Raw genomic sequence first — 12,776 nt, 5'->3', positions numbered from 1 at the left:
CTTCGGCGATGCGACGACAACTGCTGCGGCGGCGTCGTCACGCTTCTCCCTCGTTGTGTCGCTCCTCCAGCTCCCAGCGACATGTAGTCTCCAGAGGGCCCAAAACAACAGCTGGCACCTTACTGCAGATAGAATTCCCAGCGAGGAAATTCAGGGGGAGCTGGTGGTGTAGTCTTTGTGTCCCTGAGACTTCAGAACAGGAGGCAAGCTCAACTTCAAGCCCTTGGAGAGCTTCCTCAAGATAGTAAAAGTTCACACAAAGTTCCTGTTCTCCTTTCCTTGGCAATAAAGTAACCACTGCAGGACAACCCCAAACAGTAACAGCACAGGGGCAGTAATCTTCCTTCAGCTTCTCCGGTTCTTCTCCTTGGCAAAGTGAACTAAAGTTCTGGGGTCTGGGCCTCAATATTTATACTGCAAAATCCTTTGTCCTCTGAAGGCAGAGGGTGTCTGTGCCCAACCAAAACCAATTCTGTCCTCCCTGGTGCAGCTTCCTGGCAGGAGGTGGAAACAGCATTGTTGAAAGCGGACCTGGCCCAGGTAGCTGAAAGGAAAACTCCTCCCCCCTACTCTCTATTCAATGCAGGTCCTATTCAGCCCAGCCCTGAGCCATCAACCTGCTGGAGCCAAGGCCCTCTCCAGCCCTCTGTCACTCACAAACCAGACAGGGAATACACAAACCTAGCAGAGGCATGCTGGATGGTTAGGCAAGAAGATACCTACTTTCTAAGTGGTATTTTCAAACAAAAAAAATTAAAAATCACCCACACTAAAAGATGAAGAAGAAACATTCTGAGTTTAGGCATACTAAACTTTGTTTTCTTATCTTGTTCCTAGGGTCAGTTATGATTATAAGATGTTATAATCAAACTGCCCATTCTGGCCTATGGGAACAGATAGCCTTGCAATAGTGAATAATGAATTTGGCTGTAGTTCACCATCAGGTCATGCCACACACACCAGGGCATGTCCTACCTTTTACAAACAATGCACCCTGCCCTTGGGCCGACCTTAGGGGTGACTAATATGTAGAAAATGGAAGGTTTAGGGACTGGTAAGTGGGTGCACTTGCCAAGTCGACATGGCAGTCCCAGACTGCACACAGGCTCTGCAATGACAGGCCTGAGCCACACTTTACAAGCTGCTTCTGTGGGTGGCACAACCAGTCCTGCAAGCCCACCAGCAGCATTTGATTTACAGGCCCTGGGCACACATGGTGCACTGTACTAGGGTCTGACAAGTAAATCAAATAAGCCAATCATGGAGACACTAATCCATTACAACAATTTACATTAGAGAGCACTGGCACTTTGGCACTGAATAACAGTGGCAAAGTGCCCAAAAAATGGAAGGGAGACCCACTCCAATGGTGCCACGTCTAACAGATGCTCTGCCCAGTAATAGCCTTCAATGTCAGGAAGCGCTAACTCACCGTTATATTGAGATCTCTGTAGCGACTGGAGCCATATTCTCAGGTGACCGACATCCCAAAGTAAAGTCTGTAGAGCCTCTTTGATCTTGAGAGAATGACGACTGAGAGATAGGATAATATATATTTTGAAGGGCATAGAGCAACTTGATGAGCCCATCCGTGTGAGTGCGAGCCCCCTCCATCTGTCACCATCAACCTGAAATATTTCCAGCACTCACCCGAAGTTCTGGATGGCGCAAAACTCCTTCAGGGTGGCCATAAACATGTCTTAGTACCTGAAACAACCTACCATCACCTGAAGACCACGGGCAGCTCCAGGGTGTCCAACGAGTCCTGTGGGTTGTATAGCACAGATTTACCCTAATTGTTTTATACCCAGAGTGAGCCCCATAGTTCCCCAGTACCTGAAACAGGGCCGGCATAGTAGTTTCTGGCTCCGTAATGTATAGAAGCATATAAGAGCCTGCTTTTTGTTTATCTGTGTTAGGGTATTTATTTAGAATGGCTTAGGTTTGACAGCGCTACTTTTTGTTGTTGTTGAAACTAGCTGACTCTTGTAATTGTAGAATGCCTTTAGAGGGGGCATAAGTAGATTAAATAGTGCAGAGGGCTGATGGGGTCTGAGATCCGGTAAAAGACGAGCAGAAAAACAAATCTAAATGGACTAAAGATTTGTCCGGTTTGAAGAAAAATGTACGAAGTTTGATGCTTTAGCTGCTGCAAGTACAGATGTTCAGCGACATTTGTGTTTTTCAGGATATTGATGGTTATTGACAAGTCCAAGAGTAATAGCAGAACACACCCATTAAAGATAATTATTCATTACAGGGCTTCATCTACGGCATAAGTCCCAGTGAGTAGCACTAGAGCTGCTGGGAGCTCACCACAACTGTAAAGCGAAGCCACTACTTAATTAGAGTTTGCATATATCAAACACAGCAGAACTTCTAATCTCAATACCCTTAGAGTGGCAGCCAGCCAAACCAGTGCCTGTGACCCATGATAAAACTCAATCACACACTGTCAGACTGCCGGGCCTGCAACATGAGCATCTGTCCCCACTTTCAATCTAGCAAAGTCACAAGGAGATAGGCCATGTTGTAGGCCCTGCTCTGTCAGTCACGTTCTGTGTGTGAACAGTGGCCAAGGAAAGAAACGTAGTTGCAGTTGCCTGAGTACTAGTTATTGTGGGCCTCTAAAGTGATGGACTGTAGGAATCAAAGTGAAAATGTGTGAATTTGGTGCATGATCATGCTACGAGCTGATGAGATCAGAGTCTAGTTCCAGAACTGACAAGCACCCCTCGTTCATGTTTCCGTGTGTATGCATGTGTGCACATTTATGTGTGTCTGGTATTATGACCCATGTTAGTAAAGTATAGCTGCCTGGAACCTATAGCTATCCTCAAGGACCACCAAGATATATGCTGCCCCCCTAAATATGGTGTTCATCTCTGGCACAGTTGTGTCCTTTCATGGCTTTATGGTTGCAGGGGTATAATAATGGTCACCCTTGACATATTTGAGGCTTTCGTGATCTGGTTATGGCATACATGTAGCCATAATTGACATAATCTTAAGAACAGGACTAGCCTACGTTTTGCCATCCCTCACATAATGTTGCCCTCTTTCTTGCATATTAATAGCTGACTGATATATTGTGGGCGCCCTCCCCATTATAGGATCCAGCCTTAGCATAAGAGGTGGCCTGGGATAATGGCTGCCATTATTGGTATCCTTGATATTATGGTGAGCATTCATGACCTATGAATGTAATACCTGGGCATTTGAAGCATCAGCTGTCTGTGTGGCATTTGTATATATGAGTACTTGATGAATATGACATACTGAAGTTTGGGCTTGTTTGTGTTTCTTGTCCTGAACTGCACCTTTAGAGCAGCAGTGGACATGGCAGACACTGTAAGGCCAAAATTACCATTCTAACTCCAGTCCAAGAATATTTGGGGAAAGAGCAAGTTTCCACCAAATATTTTGGGAGGATTACTTGGTATTTCAACTCCAGCCCTGGAATAATTTGGGGAAAGTGATAATTTTCCCAAGTATTCTTAGAAATGGTTGAAAAGTAGTTATTTTGAATGCGAGAAAGTGCTGCCCTGAGCGGGCAGCCCTGGGCTGAAAGCTTGGAATACCGATGTTTAGGCACTCTGTGTTCTAATATTTACAATAAATATATTTAAGCCAAAAATTATGTTTTGTTTTTCAGAAAAGGGATTTTGTTTGGAAAATTAAGTTTGTATGCCAAAAATAAAAAAGTGATATTTGATTAAAAATATGTGTTTTTTAAAACGTAAACGCTTGTGATGACAAAAGGTTGCATTTCAAAAGCACGTTTAAAGCTTACTGTTGAGTGGCAATTCATGCCGAGCTGGGGAGACATATTGCTGAGTTAATAGTCAGACATTTTCATTAGCCATATGGAGACGTTTCCTGTTGTTAAGGGTTTCCTGGCATTTCTGCTTCCTAACTTTGTCTGAAATACTTGGGTGGTAACTGCTAATAATCCTCTTTAGGGTAGTCGTAGTATAATGTTAACAAATTATGTGAATATTAACAGTGATAAAATGTGCTGTTAGCTTGGGAGGATTGTTCTTGAGCAGAAGTTTCTCACTGTAGAAAAGATTGTAGATCCCTGATCTAAAAATAAAGTAATCCCTCAAAACCAAAGGACAGGATCTTTTAGACATAGTAAACTATGACCCCCCTCGATATACCAAAAACAAAATAAATCACTAAGGTAATCTGTGCAAAAATACAACATATACAAAAAAGATATTATTTATTAAGACTTAGTGGAATTCTTGTATTAAAATTGATACATTAATAAAGACAATGAATAAACTAATTAAAGATTACAAAACAAAACCATTTTGGATTATGACTTTTTCTTATTCTTCACCTAATGATAATGGACAAATATTGATGCTTTATACCAAGACCTTTAATGTTAAGCAAGAACTGGGTCCACAATTTCTGTTGACTTGTTTCATCTGTCAAGCACATTTGAGTAGTAATGGCATAGAAATAACGCACAAGTCATTATTGAACTCATGGCTTATTTTACCACCATTCAAGACTGGAGCTTTAAAGCGAATGAAGAAAATGGGAAGAATGTCAAATATGTATCATTTGTTGAGCTATCAAGTTCTGGCGGATGATGTGGCATTATAAAGCCCGAGGGTTATGGGCATGAGTTATGAGGATGTGGCGTAACAGCCAGAGCTGACTCGAGTCTCTGCGTTTGCTCAACATACTGTGATTTTCGGCAAATCAATTAATATCTCTGTGCTTACCAACACTGAATGTGTCCATCTGTAATGCAACTGGTGCTTATGTAAAGTGCTCCGATACCTTCAAGTCGAGTTTGCGCTGTATAGAACTGCAAAAAAAATGTTTTGGACCCCAGAAGTGCTGAGATAATTGTGTGTTCCTGCTTGAGCCTTGGGAGTATGAGAGGATATGCATGATCTCTTATCCGGCATCAAGCAGGACAACCTAAGAACAACATCACTTTCCCCACCCTTACCCGCTGCCAGCTCCTTGACCTCTGAGCACGCTCACCTCGATGCAGGGTGAAGCGAGCCAAGTGACCCAAGAGGGGGTGAGAGGAAACTGTCCCAAGGAGAAGCCACACATTACTGGCATATCTCGCGAGCAGCAGGCACCAAAAGGAGATAGGCAGGGAGAAGATTAACGGTTGTTATAACTTCTATCAACTAGTTCACAGTTCAACAACCACGAACAGCTTCTAGGAATCTGGAGATACCCTCTAAAAATTGGTCACCTCTTTGGAATAACATAACTCAGCCATGCCTCTCCCATTTTTTTCAAGGTAGGCAGTCTTGTCAGTCAAACGGGTTACTAGCTTGAAAACAATCAAGAAACACTCTGGCGGGCATCAAGGAAAGGAAGGAGCAAGCAACACCCCATGACGGGGGAGACGTATGGGCAAGCGACAGCTGTACGAGAGCAATTGGTGCAAAGTACAAGAACGGGAATAGGAGGGGGTAGAAGAATTAGTACCTGCATCTTAGCGGACGTGCACTAATCAAGTGGAATTAATCTGTACTTGGTCGGTGCTTCTCAGATAGGAACGGAAGTGAGTATTCGGCTCTGCTATCCAATTAGGAAGCAAAAGGAACAACGAAATGCTGAACAATGCAAACATTCATCCCCAGTCACAAGGATCTAGGTTTAATCCACTGTTCGTTAGCTCACCACGCCACCCCCGTTTGCACCCAGCCATATGCCGATCAGGCTTGACCCTGCTCCTCATGGGAACAGTTCAGCTTGAACTGCCAAGCCAGGTCCTCCCTGACTGTAAACAAGCATCCTGTGACTGGTTTCGGGGCATCACCCCTTATCAGCCAGCCTAGCTTGAATCCGAGTACGGGACCCACGTCTGGGCATACTCTTCCCACTTAGGATGACAAAAGCCAAAGGAACTACTGATGGACAGAATGCTGAACAATGCAAACATTCGCCCTCCAGTCACAATCGATCTGAGTTAAATCCATCTTTCTTTTGCTCACCACACCATCCCAGTTTGCACCCAGCCATATGTCCATCAACTGTTCTTTTTGCATTTGGCACCCGAGTGGGAAGGGGTATTCCCAGACGTGGGTCTGTGCTCTCCATGCCACAGGTCGTCAAATCCTCAGCCGAAGTCTTTGCTTGTGCATCGTCTTGCGAAAATCTTTTAAGAACATAAGAATAATGGAATGACTCATAATTGTGTTTATATATAACATTGCGTGTGCGTGAAGACTTGTGTTTATGTTCTTACTTCTGTGTTGGGGATTCAGGAATGACATCCTTTCTCTTTTAGCACTGCACCAATATAACACATTACAGCGATTTTGTGTACTGTGTCTCGAAGCGCCGAATTCCCTTAATCTCCCCCAGTAGACAACTTTCCTGCTGTTCTATGTCTGCTGGAGAGGATTCTTGATGTACGGGTCTTGAGGGTTTTTGAATTTGACCCTTCATTGTTACACAGAAAAGGGTCACCAGAACTATACTACTGGTTTTGAATTGTGCATGGTGGTGGTGAGTGTCGACTTCATGTTTTCCCTGCCTATTACCATCGAGAACCACATTGAGGCCATCATGAGGGGCCGTTCCCTCCATGTCATCAAGTGGACTGCAAACCCACTGCTACCCTCTGTTAAGCTTTGTATGATATTGGCGGCTATGTTGCGAGTAAGAATTGAGCCTTCATTGTCTTTTCTTTTTAGTACGTGTTTTTTGGCCTTTCTGTCATCCCGTATATACATGACACAGTCTATAGTATTCTGTAGGATTATTTTCATGTGTGAAACTTGTCTTTAACTAATTTGACTATCCAAATTGTTGTTTTAATTTGTAACCCCGGTGTTTATTAAGTTGCTTATGTGCAATAGTAGCTCGTTCTATGTGAAGTTCTTAGATACCAATTTGGAGCTTGTTCGCACTGTATAAATTTGCAAAAATTAATGAGAATAAAATTATTTTTTTAAAGTTTATTTTATTTTTGTGTTTTATAGAGCGCGAACTTGACCCGTTAGGGTATGAGTGCGCTTTACAGGAATCATAGGATTGTACAAAAAGACTTAGAATCACAAGAGTAAAAAATCAATTAGAAGGTGGCGGGGTGCAGAATACATAAGAGATAGGACACGTATTTACAGATTACATTTATAATTACTCAAGACAAGACCACAGGTTTCTTGGTGGGGTGACTAATTAATCCGAAGGGAGGCAATAGCCAGACGTATATCATGGTCATAGTGGTGGTTGTAGGCACAATTTAAACAAGGAAGTTACCCATAAGGAAGGTTTTGGTATCCTTTTTGAAACCCGATAGAGAAGGGATTCGTCTGATGGGGCGTGTGAGAGAGTTCCATATTCTAGGAGTGGCCCCAGAGAAAGCATGATTGTAAGTTTTTTTTTTTTTCGGGAACCGAGCAGGTTGCAGCAGGAGGTCTCTGGCTGACCGGGAGTTTCTGATTCCTCCAGAAATCACAGGTTTCCGTGCAAGATATGCAGGGGAGTTCGAGTATAAAGCCTTGTTTGTAATGCAAGCTAGTTTAAGCTGTATTCTTCCCTCAAGAGAGTCAGTTTAGAGCTTTCAGGTGTGGGGAAATGTGGTTGAATTTCCTTGTGCCGGTAAGTAGCCTGGTGGCCACATTGAGGCATACTTTTAAAGGTGCCAGGGAGATCTTGGGTATGCCCGAGAGGGTCGAACAGCCATACTCCAGTCTAGAGATGACTAGTGCTTGGACTGCCATTTTTAGGTCGGGAGCATTGAGGAGGGGTTTTAATTTCCTTAGGTAGCTCAGGTGGAATCTCGCTGATTTGGCCATCGAGTTGATGTGGTCCCACATGTTCAAGTTGCTATCCAAGGTGATTCCCAGGGATTTGACCGAGTCCACGATGGTCAGTGGGCAATTTAAGGCTGAGATAGCCTTGATCCATATTTGCATCTCAGGGCTGGTTTTAGGAGGGAAAATTAGGAGAAATTCTGTTTTCTTTGCGTTGAGTTTGAGTTGATTGGAGGCGAGCCATTGGACAGTCAGTTTCAGGGCTTCGATTAGGGAGAGGATCTCCTCTAGAGATCCTGTGTTGACGTAGATCTGAGTGTCATCCGCATACATATGGTAGGAGATATTGGCAGTGCGTAGTACTTCGGCAAGCAGTTCTAGGTAAAGGTTAAAGAGGGTGGGGGACAGGGTTGATCCTTGGGGGACTCCAACCGTGACCGGGGAGGGAGCAGATAGGTTGCCGTTGATTAGGAATCTCTGTGATCGGTTATGGAGGAAGGACCTAAACCATTCTAGAACAGAGTCTTCCAATCCCATCCTGAGTTGAGGTGTTCAAGTAGTTTTTCATGGCTGACCGTGTTGAAGGCCGAGGATAGATCTTGGAGGATTAGGAGCCAGGTTTTGCCTTGGTCAAGGGCTTGGAGGGCATCATCAGCGATGTTGAGCATTGTGGTTTCAGTGCTGTGCCCAGGTCTAAATCTGGATTGGAAGTCATCGAGTAGGTGGAAGTTATTGATGTGTTGACTTAGCTGTTGTTGCACACATTTCTCCAGCACTTTGGCTAAGAGGGGGAAGCAGGATGTGGAGGACTTGGCTGGCTTTCAGAGAGTCAGGCATCGATCCCTGCCGGGGAGAGGCGTTAATTATTGCAGTCCAGCTAGGAATTATGGATTGGGCAGCGGCAGCTAGGCAGGTGGAGGGGAGCGGGTCATTAAAATGGTTGTTCGGGTTTAATGTAGATAGGATTTTAGAGATGGAGTCTTCATCATAGACTTTGAAGTCGCTCCAGTGAGCCTGATTTTTAGGTGAAATCTGTGGGGGCGTTGCGGCAGGAGGAGCCAGGTCCGGAAGGAGTTGAGAGTATGTGGCGGGACTGAGTTTGTTTCCTAAGGCTTTGATTTTGTCAGCGAAGGAGGAGGAAAATTCCTCGTAGGATATTAGGGACTTGGGGGTTTCTTTCGATGTTTTGGCCAATTTATTAGATTGGTGTTTGACCAGTTCGAAGTGCTTGCAGGGTCTGTTCTTGGCCTACCCTAGTTAAGATCTGAAGAATTCTTTTTTTGAGTTGAGAATGTTCCTGTTGTAGGCATTTCTGGCCTGGCGGAGAAGATTTGGATGTGTGGCAGAGGGGTACTGCCTCCAGGTTCTTTCAGATTGCCGGAGGGATCTCCTCTCATTGTTGAGGGATCCCGTGAACCAGGGGTTTCTGTCTTTGATTTGGGTTCTTTTCAGTTTTAGTGGGGCTATATCATCCAGAATGTTCGATATAGTCGCAGAGTAGTGATAGTTGAAAAATGAAGGGAGGTTAAACTCTATCCAAGAAGAAAGAACATATTCAAGTGTTACCTTTATTTTGTATATAGAATTAAACACATAATATCGGCCACAGTGCCAACTATACCAAAAAACATTTCTGTTGGTGAGAGATATATGCTTGTATGGTTTCAAGATGCAGATATGCAATTGTGTTGCGTCTTTATTAAATATTTATGCTGGGATTACATCAGTTCATGTGCTAATGTTTCTAATTTTCACTAAAGGTCATTAAGCTGTTTGTGTTAATATGAAGAAACAGATGGTCATGTAGTTTGGCTACATGAAGCAATTTGTTTTGGATTTCTTGGTTTACATTTCTGACAATGAGTGAAACATTTGATCAATCATTGCTGTGCATTCTGGGGAATTTTATTCCAAATACTTTGTTGAAAAATGTGTCATTGAAATTGTCTGTGAACATCCTCATCTTTTTTTAATTTTGCTAAATGAAGTAAATACAATTCTTTGTCTTTCCAATTTAGAATCACCTGACAGTGATGTGGCAATGGACATTGTGACATCAGAGCAACAGGTTTCAGAAGCCGTCTATGATTGTGTTATTTGTGGACAGAGTGGTCACTCAACTGAAGATCGACCAACAGGGCTGGTTGTTTTATTACAAGCTTCTTCAGGTAAAGTTATAGAATGGAAATTAATAATTCTGTATTTATTTGAACAAAATGATTGATTAAAGAAGTTAATGATTAATTTGATTACCCTTGCCACACTATATGTACAACATTCTTACAATGTATCCCTATGTATTTTCGACGCTGCAGTGTTGCTTTTGCTAGCTTGCCAGCACTGAATGGCCATATTTGTTCCTCACCAGCACTAAATCTAGTACTTTCACTTTGAAGTCGCATAGCTAGTGCTGTCTTAGCTAGATGGTTTCTGTGAATGTCAATGCAGAGGTCAAAGTTCACAATCAACCTTTACTTACAGGTCAGATTAACTGGTCAGATTTCATAAATGGGATTAAGTAACGCAACTGTATATGTTTGTGTTTTGTGACCATGTTAAAACATTTGGTCATGAACCTCTAAGGTGATATGCTATACAGTTTGTTTGTACAGACCAAAACTGGTTTGCATACGATCTGTTCATGTATGTAATGGTACACAGCGAGTCAAAAAAGATGGAGAAGAATACGGCCAACATAATTAATAGTGCTTAAGACTCATGCAAGAATTCCATCAGTCACTGAGTAATTTGAATCTGGATATTTGCCAAGTACGAGACGTTATATTAATATATTTTTCGGCAAACAGCTTCTTATTTGCATTTGTGATTTTATTTAAGGAGGGTCTCCGCATTACAGTAACTTTTTTTTTTTCTTTGAAACATGGTTTTATTGTTTTTCAAAGTTTGCACGTTTCATACAGTGGCGTAAGATTGCATAATAATTCCAACAGACGTCTTGCAATATTACTTACAACAGGCTCCAACATTTCCTACTCGCTGTCCTACAGAGACATATTTGAGTTTCCATAATGTTATACACTTTTCAATTCCATTACGACGTGACTGTTGGCAGCTCAAATCTACCAGGAGATAACATAATTTTAACTTTCCGCATCTGTTCTACACTCCTGTAATTGAGTATAGCATTTCTCATCTCAACAAATAATATATAAACCCACAGCAATACTGTTCCCTCCCCCCTCCCTTTCGTCCTTAGTCCATACAAAACCTGTAATGTCAGTCTTCGGCACGTACATGATTGCATCTCATATCATACAGTTTGCATACTGCTTACGCCCTTGTACGTGTCGGTCTGAGTCCCGGTCTCATTCACTTCCTTGCGTGTTATTAACAAAGTCTATATCGAAGGACCTACACGCTTCCAGCATGACATCCCACTCCATCGCAATTGGAGTCTTTCGTAACCCCCTCGCCTCCTCCCGTCTCAACGCAGCACTCTCTGCTCTCCCCTAGCGCACCAATTCATTATGCCATGCATATGTTGTGGGTGGCGTTTTAGATTTCCACCGAATGGTGATCGCCCGTACTGCCAACAGGAGTGCTAAGTTTACACACCTATATTGCACTTTATATTTGGAAGTTCCTTTTCTTAATCCCAGGATACAGCACTCGACTGTAACAGGTATCTCCCTGTGTGTGATCTACGCCGTGTGGCGTCTGACCGAATCCCAATACCCTCCAATCCGTTGACAGGACCATATCGTGTGTACTAGGTCCGCTCCCTCTAATCTGCATCTGGGGCAATTGTGTCGTGTGGTTGGGTACATCTTGTCTATTTTGCGCGGTGTAAGATATGTCCTGTGTAAAATCATAGTTTGAATATACTTGAATCGTGTGTTCCGCGATACCTTTTTGGGATGTTCCACTACCCTCTCCCATTCCTTATCCTCAAGGTCCCTGCCTATGTCACCCTCCCAGGCAGTGCGTAGCGGTGTCAGGTCTATTTGTGTGTGGGAACGCAGCCCTACATATAGCCACTTAATGAGGTGCTGGCCCCTCCCCATATAATAGTGTTTTTACCAGATCGTTTGTTCTTGCCTTTGTGGGGCCCATTGTGCTCTGACGTATTACAATAGCGCTGCGTGTAAGAGGTATAGATGGGCCGGCACTCCGGTTTCCCGCACAAAATTATCGTGATCCAATAACACCCCATCTCCAAAGAGGTCCGCCACCGTAGTGACCGCCACATCCAACCAAGGCGCCAGTCTACGCGTCGTCAAGCGTCCATCTTGTAAAGGTATACCAAGCAGGGGTATATTCCAGGCATATGCAGGGGATGCTCTAGTGTACTGCAGAGTTGCCCTCCAGCACCGCAACGCTGTGTTCAAAAGGGGAGGGAGATCCAGCGGGATCTTGCTATGTGGCAGCAAGAGGGTGTGTCTTGTTCAGTCATCCATATCTCCTGTAGGTTATGCCCTGCTGTCCAAAAGGACAGCCACTGCAGTTGACAAGCGTAGAAATACACTCTGAGATCAGGCACTCCCAGGCCTCCTCCGGACGTGCTGCGTTGTAACTTCTTTAGGTTAATCCTCCGCCTACCCGTCCCCCAAATAAGTTCAATGAATAATGTATTCATTAATTTACAAGTGGTGCCCGGGAGCATAAGTGGTATGTTTGTAAAATAATAAAGTAGCCTCGGGAAGACCACCATTTTTGCTATCACTGCCCTACCCGCTACTGACAGTGGCAGAGTGGTCCAAAAGGTAAAGCTAGATCGTAGGGCTCTCAGGGCCCTGTTCTGGTTGCCCTCTAGCATGTCTGCCTGGGACCGATAAACTTGAATGCCTAGATACTTAAACGTGTGAGGTGCAACCTTGAACTGTAGTGTGCCAAATGAAAAGTCCAGTAAAGGCGCCTGTCCCTTAAAGTAAAATACCGTCGATTACATTGGATTGATAGCTAGACCTGACAGCTGCTCAAAGCGCTCAAACATCGCGGCCATGGTGTCCATAGGGGTGCGGAGGTCGCGCAAGAATTGGATAATATCATCTGCATATATCATCT

At 43.6% G+C, this 12,776-nt stretch overlaps 1 protein-coding gene across 7 annotated transcripts in view; it reads left to right on the top strand.

The window, feature by feature from the left end:
- UBR3 (ubiquitin protein ligase E3 component n-recognin 3) overlaps nt 1-12,776 on the top strand; it is a 2,077,978-nt gene that overhangs the window by 1,338,784 nt on the left and 726,418 nt on the right. For all 7 annotated transcript variants that reach the window (XM_085645338.1, XM_085645337.1, XM_085645336.1 and 4 more), the window contains one exon: nt 9,770-9,919. In XM_085645338.1, the coding sequence (XP_085501464.1) occupies nt 9,770-9,919 (150 nt within the window). The remainder of the gene's footprint in view (nt 1-9,769; nt 9,920-12,776) is intronic.

This window comes from Triturus cristatus, chromosome 3_1, assembly GCF_964204655.1.
Source record: "Triturus cristatus chromosome 3_1, aTriCri1.1, whole genome shotgun sequence".
NCBI classification, from domain to species: domain Eukaryota; kingdom Metazoa; phylum Chordata; class Amphibia; order Caudata; family Salamandridae; genus Triturus; species Triturus cristatus.
Note: the sequence above shows the minus strand (reverse complement) of the source record. Positions and strands in the feature narration are given on the sequence as shown.